At 38.1% G+C, this 26,222-nt stretch overlaps 1 protein-coding gene across 2 annotated transcripts in view; it reads right to left on the bottom strand.

The window, feature by feature from the left end:
• LOC136694496 (kelch-like protein 29) overlaps positions 1-26,222 on the bottom strand; it is a 106,680-nt gene that overhangs the window by 52,546 nt on the left and 27,912 nt on the right. For both annotated transcript variants that reach the window (XM_066668124.1, XM_066668115.1), the window contains exons 3-6: positions 25,519-25,856; positions 11,547-11,673; positions 10,629-11,159; positions 2,031-2,169 (exon numbers count right to left, since the gene is read on the bottom strand). In XM_066668124.1, the coding sequence (XP_066524221.1) occupies positions 2,031-2,169; positions 10,629-11,159; positions 11,547-11,673; positions 25,519-25,800 (1,079 nt within the window). In that variant the 5' untranslated portion in view covers positions 25,801-25,856. The remainder of the gene's footprint in view (positions 1-2,030; positions 2,170-10,628; positions 11,160-11,546; positions 11,674-25,518; positions 25,857-26,222) is intronic.

Raw genomic sequence — 26,222 nt, 5'->3', positions numbered from 1 at the left:
ACACAACAATGTTGTGACATCTATTGTCCTTCTCAGAAGAGCAGATACTATTACTATAACAAATGGATCAAACTCAGAAACGCTACCCTTAATTTCAGAAGAAATTTTAAATTGGTAGGTGTCCAACAACGTTTGGTTTTATAGTGTTTCATCAAGTATCACATCTCTAATTCAGACAGAAGTGCAGTAGAAAGTACATCTCAAATTTTTCTGCTTTTCTATAAGGCTGTCAGTCCACATCCAGCTTTTACATCAGCTGGGCATCTTTTCATTCCTCCTCCTTCCTTATATATCTCTGAGCACATATTTTTAGAGCCACACATGGCATTTATCACATATACTAAAGATAAAAAAATGACATTTTTACAATCGATATCTCTTTCACCTCTAAAAGCTTTTCATCTTAAAAAACTACTATCAGTCGAGTCATCTGTGCATTACTGAGTTCAGAAAAAGGTTGTGTGGGTCTCTGCAGACTGGGTGCTGTGCTTCTTTTATTGTGCGTGTCTGTTTTCCACTGTTGGGGGACACAAGGTTACATCCTTCATCCAATCATTCATCTACTTACAATGCCACTGCAGCTTTTAAAATGAGGGAGGCTTATTAATAATAAAGTAACATGCCTCAACATGCGCTACATGTCCAAATGCTCATCAAACATTTCTTCCATTTTTTTTGGGCAGCAAAATCCTCTACTTTTCTAGGAAGGCTTTACATTTAATGTTAGAACATTTCTGTGACTATTTAATTGCATTCAACCATGAGAGTGTTAATGCATTATGGTCCTAATGCTGGATGATTGCTTCTGAACCCCAAACACCACTCATTCCAAATTTTGGATGCGATTCCATTGCTTCAGAGAACGCCAGTCTCCACTGGTCAGTGGAGATTAAACAAGCCGTATGTATGTGGTTGAACATCTGAGCTTGCATAGCATGCACCATTATGGAGATATTTTACTTCCTTTTCACCCAACATAAAATAGTTGCCTAAGCTCTTGGGAAAACAGCTAGAAATTGTTTATGGTTTCTCTGATGTTATGGTTTGTAGGTTGACACTTTCAAGCAGTTAAATTTATTGCCTGTCTCTGAATAATAATAGAGTCTACTACTGTAGCAAGAAAAGATTACGATCCAATTAGCTTACTGTAAGACTTTTAACCCTAACCAAAGAGACACCACTTTATTCACTAATACAGCAGATTACCATTTCTGTGATACTGCTTTTCTGTTTTTCACCACCATGTCCAGAGACACTTGCCCTGTGTTAAACAGAATACCACAGCAAATCCTTTATAGCCTGTACAATCATGTGCCATTTTGATTTTACATTTCACTGTTCCTTGGCTTACTAAATTAAATGACCTGCAAATAAACATTTTGGTTCTGTTTACGATGTCTCCTTTAAAGTAGCGAAATTTAAAAATGTAAAGAGGTGTATGGACTCTTTTGGACATATAGATTATTAATCCATTGCTTGCATTGTCCAGATTTACTAAAATCGACAGGTACTGTACAGTTGCCACGTCTCAAACCAAAATCTTGTGTATTGAAGTGGTGTATGTTCGTACCACAGTGTGAATTATCAGTGTGCAGGTTCCCATTGAGATATCCACTGAAGCACAGCAGGTATCCAGCGAATGAGTATAGCTAGCACTACACCTCTGAACACTTGAGTGGGAGAGGAGAGTGAAGTGCTGATCTGATATGGCTGACGCACTGCTCAAAATCTCTTCCATTTTGTTCTGACATTTACAGTACATTTAAAAAGAAAATCCCCAGTCATGGAACTTTTTTTTTTTGCCCATTAAAATGCAAATTTGCTCATTTAGTCCATGGAGATGAAAGGGCAGGATAAGTGTTGACCTTTTTCAACAATGAAATACATTCATTTGAGGGACAGAAGGAATGGCTACTGGCCCTGTGATAGGAACCTCTGTCTTCACACCTGCAAGAGAAGGGGAGGGTAAAGCCACACAAATGCGCCCTATGAAAAGAACAGAGTGGATCAACAACAGGAGAGAGGCAAACCTTTTAACCATGTCCTTGAAATACAAGCTGCAGGAAGCTAGAACATTTTGATGGACTTCAAATTCTTTGCCTTCAACAATTATTTTCAGGTCTGTAAATTCTTTCGCTCGCCGCTGCTGGTTCAACTCTTTCAACATTTCTGTAGAAGAAGAAAAAGAACACAAACAGCAATTTGCTTATTTTAAGATTTCAAATACAGCATGTCAAAAGTCATATTTTGAGGATAAAGACAATTCTTTTTTGTGTATCTACAGAGCTGTAAAAGATGAAGAATAAAACCATCAAATATATGGAAAGAATTGCACAGGTTGAACAGTACAGGGTCAACAAGCTCATTAGAAAGCTATAAATCTACAAAAGAGACACTGAACTTCAATTAGACAACCGAAGAGACAAAAGCTGTGATTTAGCACAAGGTTAAAGGTGTTCACTGGACTAAAAGGCTTTCTGTAGTAAACCTTTACTCTTAATTCACACAGAAAGAGGAAGAGAAGTGAAAGGATGTGATTATACACCAAAATATGTGATTGTAGAAAGTAACAGAACAAGAAAGAAAGAAAGAAAGAAAGAGAAATAATTTCTCTAAACAAATATCTAAAACTACATTTTAGTCACAAGGTAGCCAGAAGTTTATTCACATTTGTGTCAGGAAGCGTGGATAATAAACCATATGGGATGTGTGAGGTGAAAATCAATCTCAATATTATAAACTGCTTTAATTTGACAATATTCATAGTGTTGTTTACAGCATTTATATTTAATTAGCACATGACAAATTAACTTAAACTCTAGGCTATTTAGAGAAATATTAAATAATTGATGGATGAACTGATAATTGTCTGATAGAAGGATTTATAGCGAGTTTTCTGTCTGAGGTCATGCTGGTGTATTCTTTTCATGGTAAACTCTGACACATCTATGGCTATGTGACAAATAGTACTCCAGACTTTACCAGTTTTCTCTATGAATAAATGGTAAATGTAGTCATAGTTCTTCCAAGGTCTGTCTGGATGTTTGCTAGGTTTCAGCCAATACAGATACAAATAATCTCAGAAGTCACTTTTTTTTATCGAATGCACTACACTGGAATCCAAAACCAAGGCAACAACAATGGCCAATTACTTATGGAGGGTACTGTATCTCTCATTCCTTCTTCTGCCACGGCATTCGTGTCTGTCTTGCTTCTAAAGTATCACCTTGTCTGAGACTGAAAATCTTATACATGTTTATACCCATCTAAGCTCTATATGTTGGGACGCTAATGGTTACAAAAACTCACAGAGTACATAAACAAGCAAAACAATGATGTAAAAGCACTGACAATAACTAACATTTCTAAAGTTGTTTACTGTTTGTCAGTGAAGTACTTTGCATAGTCCGAAGGCCTCCGAAATGGCACAACAGCAAGAACCATGCAAGAATTCATACGTGATAAGAATCTATGTGCTCGTGCTGCATACCAATATAAAATATGGCTGTTCAAGATGTTTGTGTACCACAGTATATTGTAGACAATGGAACATGTAAAGTGTTAGCTGCCCTTCATTTTATATTCATCTGAATAATTAGCCAGAGTGTGGGTTCTCTCTACAGTGCGTCTCAAAATAAAAGAAAACACCCATATAAGAAATGGTGATCCAATTTTAGACACAAAGCTGCAGCAGATGAGGGAAACCATGGCCTAACATGTTTGGTCCTTCCTCCCACAGCGTGTGCCTAAAATTGGATCAGTATTTGTTTTTTTAAATACGGATGTTTCCTTACATTTCTTTTTCCTTAATTTTGAGACGCACTGTATTATTAGGCTTGTACATGACGTGCCTAGAGCTGTTTCTCTGGCATCTAACTGAGCTAACAAGAAAAGGGACATGTGTGATTATCTGCACAAAATGTTCCGTGTTAATTTGACTCGAGCGTGTGAATAGCATGGCAGCTAATTATTTTCTATTTAAGTGGGTCATTGTTCTCTAGAGGTTGACCAATTATTAAATAGCACAGGACATTCTTCCTACATTGCAAAAAGAGATCATTATGACTGATCCAAAATTATGAAAATCAACTCTGTGATGGGCCTAGGACTGGTATTAACTTGAAAATGTGATGGGTTCATCATGTTTTCCCTTACACTGGACTGATGATTTTTGGCTCCAAGGGAGGGGAAGGAATGTTGGGGTTGTGTAGGGTGTTATTACATGTTCTATAGTCTCAATAAATTAAATGTGAGTACATTTTCCATGGGGCTCTTTTGCAAAATAAATTTGTACTCGCATTTTAAGTTTACTCTGTGTTTCAGCACAATATCACTGCTTCGGCCTATCAGAAAGTTCTAAGTAATTATTATTATATTAAAAATAAATTATTAAAAGAAATTCCCTAAGTAATTATTATTAAAATATTTTTTTTATTTATTGCTTTAAATGAAAACAATGCCATATAACAACGTCATTAAAAAGCTCCTCCTCAAAGAAATATGTGGATGTAAAAGGCAACAGTATCTTCAGCATCACTGTGTCAAGTTCAAGGCTCTGATTTCAACTTAGTACAGAAAGCTGGAGACATGATGTAGTAGATTGATATATTAAAAATCAAAAAAACATATATTTGTTTAATCGTAAGTCTTGTGAAAAGTTTATATCAAAATATAAGAATGGTAATACTTTTAAAGTTCAATGTTTTTGTTGCTATTTTCCCATTAATTTTTTGGCCGTTGTTGCTGCTTGGTACCAAATGACCAATGGCTCCGTACTGATCTGAAGTCTGGTAAGTTTGGAACCTCTGATCTAAGGTGTTCTGAAATATATCAGAATCAAAATATTTAATAAAGATGTTCCTAAATGTTTTTGGCTTTGGTGTATTGTTATATGGTACAGCTTTACAATATGTGGAGGCCCTTTAATTTGACATATCACACTGACAAAAACACACTATAAAGACTCTAAGAACAAGTGTTTGTAGAAATCCACTCGTCCAATTTCCTCTGAAATGAAGGGTTATAAATAGAAACATTGTCCCTCCTGTTTGGGAACACTCTTAGATTTCAGAACATTGAGGATTTGATGACATTGGTCCATGAGAACATTATTAGTCTTGTACTGCTATTGAATGAATAGTTCTGGACCAAGATCACCTCTCCAACTCATCATCAATCAAGAAATGTGTGAAGAACCCTTTCCCCTTCAGTCCTATTGCCCGCTGGCATCCTCACACACATATTTCATAGAGAGAAAACTAACAGTGTTCTAGTTTACCAGGTAAGACTTACTGGGAAATTGATTTAATTATGGCGAATTTATAATGATAATGAAATGGCCAGAAGGACAGCGATGAACTAAACTGTTAATTATATCTATATTTTTTATGTCTGTACTGTAGCTAGTGACGACTTCATGTTACAAAAGGTTATTGTACAAAATTAGATTGTATGTTTCAATTTGAAAACCACCCTCAGGCCCCATCCACACATATCCATAACTTCTCGTTTCTTCTTCTTCAAAAATGCATTTTTCCACACCATCAGGTTTTTGAAACCATTTCTGGCTGCCAAAAAAACACCCCAAAAAACTCTAGAACAACTCAAAAACACTCACACCACACGGACAATTTAGACCATACCAACGTGAAAATGTTCTCTTCAGCAGTGACAATTTTTCTTAAAACTTTCACATCAGCTGTGACTCTGCCCAGGCCTGGTCCAAAAATCACAGTTCATCGTAAGTTTTGTACCTTTGGGTCGATTGATTTAAAATTACAGAACACGGTGGGTGCATTATGGTGCCTCTGAACTGCAGTGTAACATGCAAGTGAAGGCAAATTCAGCTGGAAACAATCCCCAAACCACAGCACAAACAGACTCAAACCCTGTGGCCCACTTTGTTAGTTTGGAAGGAGGCTCAGTCAGGAACACACTTCAACAAGCACGCACTTCATATTGGCATTTTCAGTCAGTTGGCACTGGCATGTTCACGGTCTTCGCATTTCTTTCCTATCCCCTTGACCACACTAAAAACAGAGCTTTAAAGGTTTTTTTTTGTTTGTTTTGTTATTTTTTTGGTGACCTAAAACACCAATTCTGTGTGAACAGGAGAGCACAATACCGTTCAAAAAACAACAACAAAAAGGCAGATGAATAATAATGTTTTCAAATATATCCAGAGTAAAGTGCACAAAATCAATTTTTTAACATTGTTAACATGTCTGGGCCTAGAAGATGTGTCATGAGCAAAATAAGCCATGGCTTAGCATTTCTGCTTTGATTCTACAGGCTACTCAATGACAGTCAGAAAAACAGATTCAGACAGCCAGGGAAAAGGGGTGAGGGAGCTAAATCAACCTTCTGATAGGCCAAAATAACTTCTTTGTAAGAAATGTTTCTGACTGACCAGCTCCTGTTCTGTGAAAAATATCCTCTTTGGCATCTTTATTTTTAAGAATGGTCAGTGAATAAACTTAGTGTAGTTCCAGGCTAGACTAGGACATAATCTACACAGAGCTGGTTCTGCTTTTAGTGAAATAAAGTGTGGCATAAGCTTGTGAAATATTTCCTTCCACCACAAAAGCCCCCTGAACTGATAACAATGGAAGTACAGATATGAGATGAAGCGTACTCAAGAGCACTCTCACTGGTAGGACACAGGCGAGAATAAAGTCAGAATAAATGCATGCAAACTCTGCACACAAAGAGCCTCAGAACCCACTGAATGAGGCTATTCTTTTCTCTCCTCTCACCCCAATTATCCACAAAGTAGTGTCTGCAGATAAGAAGGGCAATGATTACAAGCTCAGGAAAAAAAGACGGATTTGATGCTTATTGGTGCCACGTTTCTTTTTTTCCACCATTTTATTCGATGCGCCTTTGAATCTTCATACATTATGCAGCTTCAGCATTTTCTTGCTGAATACAAATATTTTTATGGCAAACACAGAACTGTAACTGGTCAAATGCAAAGTCAACTAGATGAACTATCCATGTTCATATGATAAATTAGCAAACAATGTTTTAACACATATGTCATTGAAGTTTTAAAAGCTTCTCCAGAGAACAGGCATTTGACCTGTTAAATTAATGAGAGCACAGAGTCACTTAAGTGTGTGCATATAATGTATGCTGCACCTTGAAGTAAATTCAATGTCAAATCATGGTCATTCTTGCAGTTACACACTCCTTCAAACTGACTTTGACCCAAAAGAAAATGGCAGGAGAAAGAGGGGAGGGTAATTTAAATTAGTTCACTGAATTACAAGCTGACTGTTGGTTTGAAATGGGGCAGAAGAAATGACATTAAGGCGTTCCTTCATTATTCCTGCAAAAAAAAAAAAGCCAAAATCAAAACCACTCTGCTTTCCACTAAGTGCTGATAGTGTCTGAAACTGGCCGACAACCAGAGATTTGAATAGACTACCTTGTGCCTCATTAGAAAAAGCTGTGTCTCACATCTACTTTATTCAATCTAGCGTATGCCTCACTTAAAAGGGGCCATACTAAAGGGCCTGTATTCTACAGTTTGTTTGGACTGATTTCCCTGAGGTCTACTAAAAATGTGGGTTTGTGGGTTTATATAATAAAATCATTCTGAATTCATGTGCAATCATTTTCTTACAGATTGTTACCATTGCTTTAACACTGATATATGTAAATTTCTGTTATACAAAGAGCAGCTCTTGATGAAACACTCCTTATAACTTGACCATGAATGAGAGGAGCTGAACTGCTGTAGGAACAATAAATGAATATATGCACATGGCATGGTTTTTGAGATGTAATACGGAAACGAAATGTTTCTTACATTTAGTTTCCATATAGGGACTGCATCGATTAAGGAATGAATGGTGGTTAAAAATGTAAAAACCTTGTTTAGATATTGTCTAAAATCTTTGCATTTAAAAATGTCCAATCTATATTCCTCACTCTTAAATATATGGTTGCCAAGAAACCTTTCTTATTATGAATGATGCACTATGGAAGATTCACTCCTGTTTCAACAAAATTACCATTTATGTTACTGTAATGAGAAACTGTTTAAAGGTTAAAGTATCTCCCTGTGATGTAAAAGCAGTACCTAGAAATGCACATCCAAATTAAGACCATTTAGAAACTCTAATTCATGAAATAAAAATGCAGTATAAACATTTAATATGCTTTGATACCAACTTGATGGTTTTCTTTTTGAGACAACAGATAGCACTTTAATACATCTCTGATTAAAAAGAATGTGAATGATCATGGCTTTTTCGTGGCTAATCTCATGAGATGTGTATGATTTGCGGCTGGCAGGAGCACTAATCACTGCTGGTGTGGCGGGGAGTGGGTCAGGGGCTGACTGATGTCTCTCTTGTTCTCTGAAGAGCGCAGGGGCGGAGAGCTGAATCCTAATGGCTGCTGCCGCCAGCCTCCAGCAGGCAGCTCCTGTTTGGAGAGTGCCGCTATAAATACACGGCTATGATAATTCACCCCAGTCTGGAACTGTCAGAGGTAGAACTCGCTCCTGCAAACGTACAGGCTATTATGAACCAGGATTGAATATTATTAATGAAGGCCACACTCTACACTGAGGGGAAGTATGGACAATCGGCCAAATAAATGAGCGATGTGCACACTACATTCAATCACAGCAAGCAGAGTTGAGAAAGGCAAATTGCAAAATGGGTTTACTACGCTACTGCTAATGAAGTTAAGATATGAACTGTATCACTGTCAACGAACAAATCATCTCCAGCTCTCAGATCCCTGGCTTCGAATGGCAGAATGCGTTGCTTGATGTCCAGGTCTTATTCTTTGCTCAGTAAGGCTTTAATAAGACATTTCTAAAGGGTTGATTCCCAAGGTTTAATGAATCTTGACATGTATTAGTTCTGGTAACTGAGTTCTGTTATATCAAAGTCACAAATAATTGTATTAAGTTCTTTGTTAAGACCCTGTTGAAGCAAACTACTAAGCAGGAATCATGAATTAGATTAACACTGTAGTACTATATTATATAACCAGCAATATTCTGTTCAGAAAAAATCTAGGTCTGGTGAGTTTCTTGCTTAAGTTCCTAATATTTCAGGATATGTGCCTAATGATAAAACTAATACTTTGCCAGCACTAATACTTTATTTTTGATCTCTGGCTGCTGTGGTTGTCTAGGACATTTGGGTATGAGATGTTGCCAATTATATGAATAAATTCATATAATAATTCATGCTTGAAGTATGCATTTTGCAAAACTCTGTCTCAAAGAGTATATTGTGCAAAAATAAAAAAGCTTAATATATGAGTTTGCACTTTGTGCTTTACATAACAACAATATAACATTATTAGTGCCTTAATATGTGCTTTATAAAATATAACATATTTAAGTGAAATAATCACTTAAATTCTGTTGGTCTACTACATTTGTTTGTTTCTTTAGTTAAGGGACTTGTCACTGTGACAATTCATGAATGGGCATTTTACTGACCTTTTGAAGGCACTTTACATTCTCAATTACAGGAAGATAAGTGGACAATGAAGCTTCTCCTGCAGTCTTCACAACTCCCCTTTTTATAGAAGACTAATATTTCTCGTGATGCAACATGACATGCAATTTAAAGGGGAGGCAGCTGAACAGATTTTTTGCCTGTAGCTCAGCAGAATATCTAAAAGATTTCACTGTGAGCCAAAAACACATACAAGTGCTGCCATACATTCTCTTGAACTTATTTCAGAACCAACTGCTTTCCATTTGTATAACAGGGGCTAAGACTGAATACATTTAAACTTTCCAGGATAAAAGATGGAATGGAAAAATCTGTCCTTCTTTGCTCTGCATCACAAGCTGCCACACACAGTGGCAGTAGAAATACAATTAGTATGCTACAGTGAGTACATATAGCATACGTATCGTTGACAGTTACCCAAGGTTCTCCTTCACTGCAGCCTCAATCAAAACTTCCACAGAATAAGATAATTATTACTGTTTGCCCACCAGCGTTAAAATGATGTTAGACTCATTAGTAATGAAGGATCTTGTTAACTGAGCGTGTTGACGAATATCACACAATACACTCTCAGAAAAAAAGTGCGGTAGAGGTACATCATTGGTCGCTAAAGGTACGACAGTGATGTTAGTCCAGCTTTGTTCCCTAAAGGTACATTACATTCTCCTCTCCAGAACAATAGGGAATAGGACTTTTATTATTGAATTGGATAAATAAATAAAGAAAACATAATATGTTATGTGGAGATGAAATGTAGCGTATGAAATTGACACCATTTTAAAATCTACAATTATAAATTAATAAAGTACAATGATGTTTCCTAATTAAAAGTACCACCACAGTGACAGTTTTTCTGAAAGTGTGCAAGCCACTGTAAAGTTATCCATGTTGTATAAGTTGAAATTAAAAAAAGAAAGGAAAACAAGTGGGAAAGAAAAATAACCCCATCCACTTGGAGAAAGTGATGAATGAGAGCCTTTATTGAGGGCGATAGTCAAGAAAGTAATAAATGTGTTCAAGATCAGCTATACCAGCTCAGATAGTGAGATTTCTCTGTTATTATTTCAACACTATCACCAGAAAAAAAACCAAACAAACGATAACTAAATAGAAGTTGGATACAACCTCAGGGTGCTTTACCTTTTGGGTGATAAGGGTCTGTGAACTCATACTTCCCCATGCCAACAGTCCGGAGCATCTGCAGTCCATTGGTGGTCTCCTGAGTGCTGGGAGCAGTGGTAGGATGGGACTGTGTGGTTGCTTGTCCATTAGTCAGAGGGAGGTTGTTGCTGGCTAGTGTGGTGGATGGCTGCACCATGGGATGGGCCAGGTGACCATTACCGAGCACTGTGTGGACAGGGTGGGTGACCTGGCATACTCCGGGCATGGGGGACATGGCGATGGGGGGCAGACTGCTGATGCCAAGTGGCTGGCTCTGCACATTGAGCACCATGCTGGCCAGTGGTTGTGAGGGGGGCTGGGGAAGCTGATAGTGGGTGGGCAGGAGTGGATGAGGAGGGGGCACAGGGGTCTGAAGAGCAGGAGTCGCACCAATGATGGGCGCCTGGACAGTCACACCCTGGCTATAGGCTGCAGGTTGGGGCATGCCATAGGTGTGGGTCAGCAGACTTGCCTGGGTGACTGTGGCTACTGCAGGAGGCCACAGTGGACCTGAGGGGAGGAGGTTGATATGACATTGTTCAGTTAAACTGAGGAGACCATACTTGTTTTTAAGTTTTTAAGTCAGGGGTCAACAAACCTAGTGTGGTTATATGTTTACATTTTTATTTTTAGGTTATAGATGTGTTGAGGATGTTTACTCCAGTTAGAAAGTATTTTTCCAAGAACCATATTAAAATTTAACCAATTTAAAAAAAATATTAAAATGAAAACAATAAAAATATGATTTTATTGGTATTTGTCTACATTAAGGGCAATACTCAAGGCCAACACCACTGTTTAGAAAATATCCAATTCCATGTCCAGTATGAAGAACAGGAGCATTTAAATGTTAGGGATATTTCTACCTTAAATCCCAAACACACTGCCATCCTTTACCTGTATTATCTTTGTCCCTCATCTGTTTAGCTGGGGGTTCATCTGTGTCCCACGGTGTGGACTGGTTAATGGGTGTCTGTCCCCATCTGACGGCAGTTTGACTCTCTCCCACTGCATGTGCAGAGACCTGGATCAAATAAAACAGAGCAAACCTGTTAAACAAAATACGGCATCTTTAATGAACATCTTCATCCCAAATTACACCCCACATGTCAGACACTAGTACATCATTTTGCTTTGTTAATATTCCATTCCACTCTGCTCTTTTAATTATGCTGCTGTTCTAGATTAGTGCCATCAATAATGCAGGAAAAACCCAAGGTCGGCCCCCAGCAATTTGACTTGGTGAAAGAAAGGGAGATCTATATAGAGAACATTTTTACTAATTAATTCTTATCTGCCTGGCATTGACTGAAAATCAGAGCGCAGGCCAAATATGAAGAAAGTTGTTTCACAGTTATGTAAAGGGATTTTTATCACTTTACTGTGAAAAATTGCCACTGTGTGCAGGACTCACTTCTCCAGTGCTGGTTGAATTTCCTGGCTCCATTTATATAAACTAGGCCATTAGTATGTTAGGCAGTGCAATGGAACACACATTAAAGCATTTTATGTCTTTCCATATATTTAATTTCTCATTTCAAAAAGTGTTAAGAGTGTGAAGCTAAAAAAAAACATTACAGCACTGAACCACTAGAACATATTTGTTGTATTTCGGAGACTAATAAAGAGTCTGCACTTGTCAAGAAAAATTAATCTCTTGCCACTGTTTAAACTGAGTTTTGAAAACCTTGCCGTCACATGGAATCTTTATGAACACACAATAAAAGAGCTTTGGAACACAAACAATAATTTCAATATCAATATGCAGTACATTTTCCACACTCAATAAATCTGAACTTTGTTAAATTTCCTCCATGTCGCAGACAAATTCAATCAAAAGCACAAATAAACATCTCTATGTTTAAATTAATACAATTCATTATCTACAATAATTGCACCATCAGGGAAGGCATTCCATTCCATTCTCAATGAGAGAAGCGGGCTGAATATTAAATGCTCATCTCACTAAGGCCTCGCTAAAATACTGAACTGATCAACAGTGTACTAGAAAATGAAATCAGAAAGATCCAACCGTTGTATAAAAACTTTTCTTTACACAGAAACAAAGAAATAAAAGCTTTCACTGATGGTTTCATAGCAGATAGTAATTGGATTGTTATTAATTTTGCATGTCTTATTTTCTCCCAAATAAGAGCGATTCATTTGCAGCATTTTCAATTATAGCTAAAAACCCAAACAAACAAACAAGCAAACAAAAAAACTTAAACTTAAAGTTAAATGACTGTATAATTGTATTCAATATATATACACATTAAAAAACAAACCTATTTCCTACAAGTTACTCTTAATAATGCATTAATTTTAAAAACATACTGAACATGTATAATACAAAATGCATATGTGATTGCCTGTTTTATCACTGTACGTAAAATTAGTTTATCTGATTTTCATGCTCTGATTTACATAAGCATTTTGAATTTGAATTTAGAACTGATATAAAGTTTGAAGTTCATTGTTATTCACTGTGAAACCTTGTGGTGCTTGGAAGCATAAGCAGGGGCCAGAAGCTGCAGATCACTCAAGATAACAAAAAGTGCTATTTGGAATAATGAGCAGATGAATATTCACCACATCATTGGAGCCTGTATGCGATCTAGCAGCACTGAATTCTAATGAACTGTGATGAAAATGCTACAAAAAATATACAAAAAACAAAACAAAAAAATTCAGTGCATCCGCCACTTTGTCAAATTCATGGAGATTTTGTCTTTGTTCTTTTGGAAATGATCATACTATATACATTTTTTTGGTTGGTTATTTCCTTGGAACAGCAAAGGACTTTGTTGTATTTCATTCAGCAAAACAACCTTGAGTCATGAACAATGTTGTAAAGTTTAAGTTAAACTTGTTTTCATTTCCCTGGGATATATTGATTACATTCCAGGAAATCTTTCCACAAAGATTAATTGAAAATGAAGAAAAAAAGGCACGTAAATCCTTATCCTTCAAAAGCATGTAATGCCAGAGAAACAGAACAAGTATTTTTTCATTAACAAAAGAAAACTGTGTAAAAAGAGAAAACAAGGTTTAAGTGCTCAAATTCTTTTGAAAGCCTTCTGAGGAATGGAAGGGTCTAATGAAAAATCAAAGGTACACAATTTTTCTTTGATCTTAGTAATCTTCTGTATTGGTCAGTCTACAAGATTTTGAATCCAAATGTTGCGTTTAGAGCCTTGGTCAAAAGCTACCAACCAAGCCCTTAAATATAAACAAACCAACAAAGTTGGAAAATAAAATACTGAAAATTAAACCATTTATAAATGTAACACAGCGCTGAACAATAGAGCCATTACATTTCTAATGTCAATAACCATTATTTTCTTCCAGAAATGATAGTAATATTCTGTTTATTACTGATACTAAATTCAAAAGAAAACTACCAGCTAGTCGTTAACAAATGTATTTAATGTCAATCTCTTAACAAGTTACTTTATTACATTTGTTCTTAGAAAATACAATATAGATATTAGAAACACATTATTATTATTATTATTATTATTGATCGCTTAAGGAAATAGCTTTTCTGAATTTGACTCGTCCATGTTAGTGAACACACAAACACACATTAGTGAGCACTTCTTCACACACACTAGAAGCAGTACACACACACACAACCAGGACAGGGGCTTGCCAACTACCTGGATATAGAAAATAGATGTAGTATTGTATGTGTGTGTCACAGCTCCAGGGTCCTGGAGGTTGTGGGTTCAAGTCCCACTCCGGGTGACTGTCTGTAAGGAGTGTGGTGTCTTCTCCCTGTGTCTGCGTGGGTTTCCTCCGGGTGACTGTCTGTGAGGAATGTGGTGTGTTCTCCCTGTGTCTGCGTGGGTTTCCTCCAGGTGACTGTCTGTGAGGAGTGTGGTGTGTTCTCTCTGTGTCTGCGTGGGTTTCCTCCAGGTGACTGTCTGTGAGGAGTGTGGTGTGTTCTCCCTGTGTCTGCGTGGGTTTCCTCCAGGTGACTGTCTGTGAGGAGTGTGGTGTGTTCTCCCTGTGTCTGCGTGGGTTTCCTCCAGGTGACTGTCTGCGGGGAGCGTGGTGTGTTCTCCCTGTGTCTGCATGGGTTTCTTCCGGGTGACTGTCTGTGAGGAGTGTGGTGTGTTCTCCCTGTGTCTGAGTGGGTTTCCTCTGGGTGACTGTCTGTGAGGAGTGTGGTGTGTTCTCTCTGTGTCTGCAGGGGTTTCCTCCGGGTGACTGTCTGTGAGGAGTGTGGTGTGTTCTCTCTGTGTCTGCGAGGGTTTCCTCAGGGTGACTGCGAGGAGTGTGGTGTGTTCTCCCTGTGTCTGCGTGGGTTTCCTCCAGGTGACTGTCTGTGAGGAGTGTGGTGTGTTCTCCCTGTGTCTGCATGGGTTTCTTCTGGGTGACTGTTTGTGAGGAGTGTGGTGTGTTCTCCCTGTGTCTGAGTGGGTTTCCTCCGGGTGACTGTCTGTGATCAGTGTAGTATGTTCTCCCTGTGTCTGTGTGGGTTTCCTCCGGATGCCCGGGTTTCCTCCCACGGTCCAAAAACACGCGTTGATAGATGGATTGGTGACTGAAAAGTGTCCGTAGATGTGAGTGTGTGAGTGAATGTGTGTGTTGCCCTGTGAAGGACTGGCGCCCCCTCCAGGGTGTATTCCCTCCTTGCGCCCAATAATTCCAGGTAGGCACTGGACTCATCGCGACCTTGAACTGGATAAGCGCTTACAGATAATGAATAAATGAATGAGTGTGTGTGTGTGTTAAAGTGATCTTAGTTAGGAATACTGAAAGAAAATTCCCATATAAGGTTATTTTTTTGGAGATGCCTAAAGGAGCACATATATTGGATATTCCTATCTATTGTACATCACAATTTGTCTGTTCTTCTCAGAAAAGTGGTCCAATTTCTACTAAAGCCTGTGCAATATGTAAAAGTTCTTCCCAAAGAGATACTTCTGCTCTTCAGAAGATTGTCTTCTTTATTGATCCGCCCTATACTTTCATTGTTATTTTGTCAGCTTGAAAGAGTTTATGAAATTTTCAATAAAGGTTAGTGCTTTAGCTGCCCCTCACTGCTTTGTATTTTGTGAGTGCTTTGAACAATGTGCTAAAGGGAAGCAGCAAAAGAAATCAGGCCAGTGGTCTAGGCATAGACAACTAATAAGAAAGGAAAACCAACCATTTTTATTTATATATATACTATAATATACTGAACACTGTAGAAATTAAAATAGCAATCAGCAGTACTAATGAACACATCATGGTGTTCAATCACTCCACCGCTCCGCACTTAATACTGCAATCCAAACCACACACTAACAACACCATTTTTATAGCCAATGTAACCTGCAAAGGCAGGGTAATAATACAGGGTTCAGGATGGGATAGTGCAACTATAACTGCACATATGAATGTGGCATGAGGCATTATTTAAAGGTTTCCTAAAGCAGAGCACCACTTCATAAAAGCACTGGTTGCTCTGGCAGGCTTGTGTTTCAACAGCTGCCCCCACAGAATGTAATGAGTCCACTCCTTAGATTAAGTTTACAGATAATAGCTACTACAGTCATCTACATTGTTTTAAGTCAAGCATGTTCGTCATACATTATTGAACAGAAACAACAGTGACATTTTATAGTTTCCAGTGACAAGTTATAATTTCCCTCATGTTTCATAATTAAATCATCTGGTGCAAAACAGCCCTACGACAAACACACACGCTGCTATTTGCAATTTAAATGTGTACATTCAAGCACTCATAACAATTATGTAAAAATATTTGGTAGAGCATTTCGAACAGCTTTTCAATTCTACCTCCAGGCAAAAGCAAGCCATTCCCATTTGTTAGGATCTAGGTGTAGATTTTAGAAAGTGACCACCTGTACTCCTGTACTATTTAAAAGAAAACAGTGGGTGACAATAAAAAAAAGAAGAAAAAATGGACATGAACTATACTGACTTTTAATGCAGTATCCTGTCTCCTTTTGTCTAAAGGAAAAAAAACTAATCACTAATAATTCATTTTGCAATATTCTCAAAGAATGCTAATAAATATTCTCAAATTATTTCCTCTGAAATGCTCTAAGTGCTTAAGAGCACTTCTAAGAGGTTGACATCAACTGACTTAGAATAAATGTGTGAAATAGAGAATACTTGAAATAGGAAATTAATAAAGTATTGCAATTTCTGTAGGCTGTCCCTATCCAATAAATTCCATGGTGGGTCTGTGGATGTGAGATATATCCATGCCGTATCTCAAGAACTCAAGAACTGAATATGAGGAATTAAATTTGTTTTCTGGTAAAGCAAAAAAAATAAAAAATTATATATATATATATATATATATATATATATATATATATATATATATATATATATTTGATTTTACATTTTGGAAGTAAAGGAAAAAGTCCATGTGTTATCAGGGTACTCTGTAATGGCATAGCGTTCTGCTAATGTTTAGAATGGAATGATATTAAGCAAGACACCCAGGCATGCTAAAGCTTCATGGTTTTACAATTATGACAAAAAGATCTGCAGTGAAGTCTTATAGATTTCAGACCCGTATTGCAATCAAGCAGGCTAATGAGCTATACCAAGGATTAAGGGAATTGTAACTCAACCATGCCTTCCCTCTGACAAAAAGCTATGCATCTATTCTTAATTGCTTATCTCAAGAGGCCACTGTGGGAATTTTGCCTTGTGTTAAATTTAACACAACAAATAACTAAACCCATTTACTTACACTTAAGAAATACCACAAAACTATAACTACGCCATGAGGCATGCGGTCATACATTTAGCAGAATTTATTTTCATACCATTATTGATTGCTGCTCTCAATCTTAATCAAAACAATGAGCAGGAACCAGCGGCACATGATAATGAGTGTCCTATTTGTTAATTCAGCTACAATATTTACTACAGCACACACTGTCGAACACTGTCCGACTGTGTGCCTATACTCACTGCCCAGTGGCTACATGCACCAGCGCATTTCCTAACATATCCAGACATATCCAAAACTGGAGAAGGTTTGCACCCATAGCAACCATGTATCAACTGTCTGAGCACTGAAGAACAACTGCTACCGCATCTGTCCCAACCACATACTACAGTACCGTGTACATAGAAATGTTTTTAACAGAAAAACTTCTACATCTCAGGCAGTCACTTCCAGTTACGTGTAGCATAAAACTAAACGCTGCTTCACCACATTCAGTTTGAACTATAGTGAGCACGGATCAATGAGCCATATACGCTTCAATCATGTAAGTTACCCATTCTAGGCCTGAAACATTCAGTGGTTCATTGTCTAGTAGCAGCACTTTGTAATTCATTGTCTAACTGAGTGCCAGTGTAGTCAGTTTTGAACTAAGCTGATGTGCTGCTTTTCTTCTCTTTGTAAAGATCCTGGTTCGGAATGCAGAAGCAGGAATTTAATATTTGATTTAGTTGCTTAGTCTTGTGGGTCATATTCTGCTATGCATTTGTTTTCAAGTATAATTACTTGCACTTAAAGGCCATCTCGGCTGGAAATCAAATAAATGAAAGTTGGTCCCAGATCTTTACACAGCATCGTACTGTGCAGTAGCTTTACGCTGCTTATATATAGCAGCTGTATCTAAAAAGAAGAGCCATTGCATATAATAATATATATAAAAAGAAATTATAATAAATGGAAAGCAATGCGTATTCAATTTATATTTATATTTTATATCTATTTCCAGAATAGTTTAGCATCTATTTTTTAAGTGTTTTGGGCTTCTCTTAAGCTTCAGCACCTTGTAAATGGTACTGAAATAAATAAAACCCAGCACGGTTATCCTGTCCTCGGTACACGGCTCATTATTCACGGTTCTCTGAGGTAGTCGCTGCATGCACTTAATTTAAATGGCTATTCATTCTTTTAGCGCTTTCAGAAAGATGATGTTTATGATACTGTTTTCACACTAAACAAACAATCACAGCTTGTGCCTTCTAAAAACTCACCCCAGTGTGTGTTTGTGTGCATGTGTGTGTGTGTATGGATCCCCCTTCTTCAGTAAAATAAGCTGTCTCCATTTGAGGAGATGGCTGTCCTCCACTCTTTTAATCCGCCCCAGCGCTGGCCTGGATCACCATCGCCTTCTCAGAAAGCCTCAATACAGCATACATGCTGTCATGCCTCTTATTTGCTATTCCTATCTTCGCTGTCAACATGGAAGCCTCCTCCTTAGCCCTGCCACGGGCCTGTGCCTGCATTGACAAACTGAGAAGGAATCTTGATTTGTCACTTGTCAAGGCGGGTGGGGTCCGGGCAAAGTGGCTTACTTTTTTCCTAGTATCTTTGCTGGCTTCTAAAGATCAACCTGTGTGAGCTGGATGAGGGCAGACCCCCTCCTCGCTGTGGCCCCTGGGGGTAGTCAGGCCATTCTTTTCTTGAAATCATGACTGTTTGCCCCTCATGCCAGCACATCCTCAGAACTCAGCTGCTCATGGTTCAAAAGAAGAACTCTTGGCCTTTAGTCTTTCCCCATTCCTGCCTGGCAAGGGCCACTGTGAAAGGCTTCAGCTTTGTTCTTGGATGAATTTCATGTTCACGCCACATCAAATGAACCCATTTCTATTCTTTTCCGTTTCAGGGCACATTGGCTTTCTAGGGGGTAAGAGCTTTTTAGACCTGTATAACAGCTAGGGCTTTTTTTTTTCAATTCTGACAGACAGGCTTCAGTAGAAGGGACTAATGGATAGAGTGACTGGATAAGTATATGTCACATATACCCACAGTTTTACCGATAAAAACTGTTATAATGATGACACTTGACCAACACCTAGTATATGAATGGGGATGAAATTAGTAGAAAATTAAAGCCTGCACATCAGAAGGAAAAATAAGAAAACTCAATTTAATTCTGTATCCAATTTGGCATTAAACAGCACACGCTCACTCTGCCACATGTGAAGATGTGAACTTTTTCCTCTGTTGTATTAGAAAGTTTGAGTCTGTTTATTGAAGGTAATCTAAAGCAAAGTGCTTGAATTATGAACAGAAAAAAAGGTGTTGCAAGGAATAAAATATAAATTGGTACTTACAAATCTTCAAGGTTTCAATATTGTTAATGTTATTGGAAAATAAATATTTGAGAGTGTGTGTGTACCATTTGGAGTGGCTTTTTAACATTCAAAGAAACAAAGACATCCCAGGGACTTAACTGACAGTTATAATTCACTAAGTAAACTTAAATATTTGACATCATGTCGAAACAGACTGGGCCACTAACTTTATACCGGCCTTTCAGCTGAAAACCAACTGTCAAATCAGTGAGTAATGCATTGTTTAACTGAAACTACTCAAGTATGTGTAGCTTTTGACTATATTAAAACATATTTTCCAGTATCATAGATTATCAAGTTTTAGTTCCTACATCTTTCATTCTTTCATCTTCATTCATTGTTAACACAATTTTTTCTCACAGTTCCAGAAATCTTGGTTATTTTAAGAACTCTTAAGAGTAAGTGTGACACGAGAGCCTGATAAAAACAATTCAAATTATTCATGTGGTGATGTGAAAATATTTTCTCCATGGCCTCTTCATTCTTCTCTTCTCTCCATGTAGTAAACGATTGCCAACTTCAAGTAGCTCTCTGTGTTTTGGCATACTCTGGCTGCTTGTTTTGCATAATGCCATTTTACCAAATCTAAATGGGAGTGCACTGTGCTGACAAAATGAACCGTTCGGCAGAGCAAAGCTGCTGAAAGAGGGCAGCCCGCAGACAGAGGCTGAAATACTTGATAAGCTTTCAGGCATCTTGAGACTGGTCCAAAAAAACAAGACAAGTGATGATTAAAGGAGAAAATCAAATGGGAGTTGTGTGTGTGTGTGTGTGTGTGTGTGTGTGTGTGTGTGTGTGTGTGTGTGTGTGTGTGTGTGTGTGTGTGTGTGTGAGAGAGAGAGAGAGAGAGAAAGAGACAGAGGCTGTGAGAGAGAGTGAGAGGGAGAGAGGACAGAGAAAAATCTAGAAATTCAAGAGATATTTCTGATTAGGTTATCTGTAATATAATCCACTTGCATACAGAGGGGGGAAGCTGAAATGAAATATGTAAAAAAAATCAAAGATATGAAGAAAATGGGACACTTTACAACAATTTAACATCTGGTAGATTATCAAATCTGTCACCCTCAGTGACTCTGTGTGTGTGTGTGTGTGTGTGTGTGTGTGTGAGAGAGAGAGAGAGAGAAGACAGACCGAGGCAGGGGTATGTGTTTGTGTATGTGTTTGAGAGTGGTAGAGGGATTATGAGAGAGAGAGGGAGATAGAAAGAGAGAAATTATGTGTGTAGGTGCATGTGATAGAGGAGGAAAGAAGAGAGACTGAGACTATGTTAATGTTCTCTCTCTTTCTCTCTCTCTCTCTCTCTCTCTCTCTTGCTCTCTCTTGCTCTCTCTCTCTCTCTCTCGCTTTTGCTGGATCTCTTTTCTAAATCTGTGGCGAATGTGAAATGTCTGCAGATGCTATCGAGTCTCAGCAGCCAGTGAGCAAGTGAGGCAGAGTTACCCACCACTAACACAACCCATGTCACACTGTTGCTGTCCATATTAGCATAAATGCTAATAAGGGGCACTTACTTTGGGTTTGTTAATGATGAATAGCATATCCAGATGGTCCATCGTGCACAAAAGAGGCAAAAGCCTTGAGCAACCAGAGAGTAGTTTATGTAACTCATTACATCAACGGAAGGCCGCCAAAATAACTATAGACAACATGAAACTATTTTAATCTTGACCTCATAAGCTAGTGATGAGGACGGAACAACAGAATAACAGCGTCATAGCACTGTCAGGCTTCAAACTTATTTCTTGGAAAGGCGTAATCGTTCACACAAGATAATGAAATCATCCAAGACCTATCATCTGAAAATATGATTATGCCATACACTTTCACCAACCGGGTGATAAACTAACAGTGCCTCTATGTTTGAGTGGCAGGTTTTATCTACAGCGGAGGAGTAAACAGGCAAATGTCATATGGAAATCAAGTCTCTCAGTGAATCAACACTGATTATTAGACAACTGGATATACATCAGTAGAAATTCAACTATATTACATAATCCTCTACATTGAAGTGACTAAAGTAGCAACGTGTTAAAAGGCAGAGGTCTCAAAAAATATATATACACAGTGGAACCTCTACTTACGAACGCCTATACTAATGAACTTTCCAAGATACAAACCGGGCATTTGAATATTTTTTGCCTCAACCAACGAACCATGACTCTAGAAATTAACCGGCGGCTGGAAATGGCCACTGACCCCAACAGGCGAGTTTCCCAGCGCGCCCAGACTTGAGTGAGCTTTTAAGATTAGCAAATTGTAGTTTTAGCAATTTAGCATTAGTGTAAATAACAGACATCGAAATTCGTGCTAAGTTAAGCCGTGCTAAGTCTACGCTTCGTCTCTCCACATTCACAACCTACTCTCCATTATTCCACCCACCCCCCACCTCCCGTCATACCTCCCGCCAGTGCCTGTGTTACTCCTCCAGCCAGTCGTCACGTCTTCAAGGTAGCAATATGTAACCACTTAAAACTTTTTTATTTCTTTTTTGTTACTGTTACCACTGTATTTCCTTTTAATTTGTAGTAATGCTACATGTATTTTTTTTACTAATTTGAGAGTTTTGTAAACATATATCAGTGCAAAAAGGGTGATTTTCGGGGTGGACTGGAACGCATTAATTGCCTTTCCATTATTTTAAATGGGGAAAATCGACTCGATAAACGAACTTTTCCACTTACGAACCGGGTCACGGAACGGATCAAATTCGTAGGTAGAAGTTCCACTGTATATATATATATATATATATTTATAAAGCCACTCAGTGTATAACATACAATCACATCTTTGATGAAACAAATGGCTTGATTCACTAGACTACTACCTCATTCATTCATTCATTCATTCATTCATTTATTCATTCAGTACCTGGCATCAAATATTCAAAGATATGCTAAAACTCCAGCCCTCCAGGGCAATACAGAATATGCATAAAATACAAGAATACTGCATTACACCTCAGCACCCTGCTCCCCACCCCTTACTCTTCACCCTCAATTTAAAGTATAGGATATAAACGCTGCATCTCCCCCACCTCTCAATTTTTTAAAGGACATGAAGGAGTTTCTTCTTGACGCAGATCAATAATCACCCTTGCCATCCGTTATCAGAGATGGCTTGTGAAGATATGAGGAGGGAAATATCATGTGTGGGGATATGCTGGGGAAAGGTGGCGGCTCCAGGCCTTTCATGATGGATGACAGGGAAATTGACCCTAAGATCCGCTACTGCTTTAATCTTTTTTTTTTCTTCCTTGCAAGTACAGACAAAAAACACACACACATGCACGCACGCACAGCATGTGGGTGTTTCAGCTCAACATCAGCAGTCCTTTCGAGGCAGATATACTGTACATAAAGGCATAATAATTCTAAATTTAGAGACATGGCTGAAACAAGGCTATGTTCAAAGAACCTGGGTTGTCGCTGGTTAAAACTGTAATGCTTACTGCCTCAAGCCTTTACAACAGTCCTCTTCATAGAGATCTACCTTCCTGCAAAGCTTAGTCTGTACTCTAATCTGATACACGTGATTCAACCAGTCTCTTCAAAAGAACATGATCTGCTGGTCTGTTAGATCAGATCTGGAGCTGAACTCTACAAGATAGTGGACATGCAAGTGGAGTCATATTGACCACTGTGCTATCATTATTCTGAAGGTCCACTGTGTAAAAAGAGTCTATAGCTGGATAAAATGGGTGATCATGCACAACAGGGATGCAAAACTCCATCATGGATCGATGATCAGATGATTGGCAGTTAACTCCATTAATGTGAAAATATTAGTGCTGTCAACATTAAAGCATTAAGGTGTGTGATTAATTTTGATTCTTTTTTTTATTAAGAATTGGTTTATTACTTTTTCAAGATGCATGATGTTTACAGCATAATTGCACTTATAGTTTGCATAGAAAACATGTAATTCACTAATAAAAGAAAATAAAAATAATAACAATAATAATAATATTTTAAATGAAACAAATAAAACAATTAATAAAAATATTTTAATGTGTCAATTTTGTTTTAATGCAAATTAATCATTTTACAAAATTTGGCCAAAATTTACAAACTTCCTCCCATAACTCACGTTTTACAGAGCCTAGTGTTGTGTTGACTGTTACATTATTTTTATACTAAAATATGGATTAAATCTCGTCCACATATTTATTTCTTGTAAGTTTTTGAAGCTGGAATATGGAGGTGTTTCTTGTCTGAGCTATGAGCTGCATGCTGCATTTTTTTTCCTCGATTGAAGCTTGTGTCAGAGCTGTTAATTCTCCCCTTGAAACTTTAAGTCAACCAACTGACAGAATCGAATTAAAATTTCATTAAAAACTAAAAAGTAATGAAAAGTAAAAAGATTTCCTCTAACCAGTATGATGTGCATAACACACTACACGTTTGATTTATCTCCCTTTCAACAAAAAAAAAAATGTTTTATGTCATTTGTAAAAAAACCTTGCCATTAATCCTGATTAATCCAAGAATGCTGTTGTGCTTAACTTGTTTAAATTTAATCAACTGACACAACTAGATAAATTTAATTCATTTCTCCAAACATGAAAAGCACGGAAAGAGTAAATATATTTTTTCTCTTGCTTGGTCTATTTTGTCTTGCTTTCTAAATACTCACATTTGTCACATTTGTGAATTCAGTGTGGACTATTTTTAAAGGCCACTCTGGCCAATATGATACCTATAAACATTATTATATCTACAGTAAACATGCCGACTTCAATCCTACAGTGTTGTCACAGTAGCCTCTTGAGTGAGATTTTTCTCTTTAAATCACTTTTCATCTGAGATATCTTTAATGTGGGAGGAAATTTTGTAAAGCCTCTCATGCTTTGGGGGCATTTTTGGTGGCAGGCTGTTTTGAATTGCCCTTGTTTTTCATCACATTGGGAAAGCAGAACAAAGGCAGAGAGCCAACATTAATGACAGGAAGCTGAATATTGTATTGAAACTGTATAACAGTATAACAATACCTCGAATTATCTTTAGCAAACAAGATCATGGAATTTTCAAATGACAGAAAGTTGACAAGATAGCTGCCTGGGATTTTATATAACAGCACTGTGCCAAATACAGACAGAATTGTATTTTAATTATATTGTTCATTCATTCATTCATTCATTATCTGTAACCGCTTATCCAATTCAGGGTCGCGGTGGGTCCAGAGCCTACCTGGAATCATTGGGCGCAAGGCGGGAATTCACCCTGAAGGGGGCGCCAGTCCTTCACAGGGCAACACAGACACACACACACATTCACTCACACACTCACACTTTGGAGTCGCCAATCCACCTGCCAACGTGTGTTTTTGGACTGTGGGAGGAAACCGGAGCACCCGGAGGAAACCCACGTGAACACAGGGAGAACACACCAACTCGTCACAGACAGTCACCCGGAGCGGGAATTGAACCCACAACCTCCAGGTTCCTGGAGCTATGTGACTGCTACACTACCTGCTGCGCCACCGTGCCGCCCACTAATTATATTGTATACATTATAATTTTGTTTAATGACTCGAAAGCCAACTTGACTATATTTTTATTCTATAGTTCAGTGGCTAAGCTAGCAGTCAGGGTTAGCTTACAACATCTGAATTTCCAAAATGTTGGTAAATCTGGTAAATTTGAGATTTTATGAAGATTTTATTGAAACACACATTTAACACTACTCAGTGCCCCTATTTTATTCCCTACTGCCTGTTTTTATCTGGCCACTCAGCAGAGATCACTGAGCAAAGCCCAGGGCTATAATATGCTGAGTATGGGTGGAATCAGTTGTACCTTAGCAGTTGAAGTGGTGCAGGTAGGAGCCAGGCGCTTGCAGGCCAGCTCAGTGCTGGAGGTGGTGGTTGCCCCAGTGACGGGGGTGGGCAGCAGTGAGGGGATAACAGGCAGAGGAAGCAGGCCGGGCCGGTTGTTGCCACCGCTGGGGATGGAGGTAGCGGAAACGGCAGTGGAGCCGCAGCCGTTCACCACAACGCAGCTGCTGCTGATTCCACAGCGCTCTCTCCGGTCCCACACCGTGCGGAAATCCCGCTCGAAACGATGGTTATGCCGCGACATCACACACCCACAGAGTCAAAAAGAGCTTCTTCTGCTCAGCGGGAGCTGGGGAGGGCCTGGAAAAAACAACAATCAGTCAGAAACAGAGGCTCAATATGCCACGTCTTGAACAGATATGTTCACTGTTTAAATATTATTTACATAGAATGATATTTAATTTATATTAATATGCTTAACAATTTCACTTGAATGTTCTGATTGCTCATTTTCTTTCATTAAATGTTATATACTTTCTATAATTTAATAATACATTTTGCTTTATTTTCTTTGCTATACTTTTACTATCACTATTTATTTGTTTCAGTCTCTTGGCGTTCTGTATAACACTTGGGTTTAATGCAAAAGAGGGTTAGACACCGTACTCCATCTTTAAATAAAGGCTGACTGATTGAATAATTGGTTGACTATATCATTTACAAACC

The sequence above is a fragment of the Hoplias malabaricus genome, chromosome 1 (genome assembly GCF_029633855.1).
Source record: "Hoplias malabaricus isolate fHopMal1 chromosome 1, fHopMal1.hap1, whole genome shotgun sequence".
Taxonomy (NCBI): domain Eukaryota; kingdom Metazoa; phylum Chordata; class Actinopteri; order Characiformes; family Erythrinidae; genus Hoplias; species Hoplias malabaricus.
The sequence above is the reverse complement of the archived record's forward strand: the minus strand, read 5'-3'. Positions and strand labels throughout refer to the sequence as shown.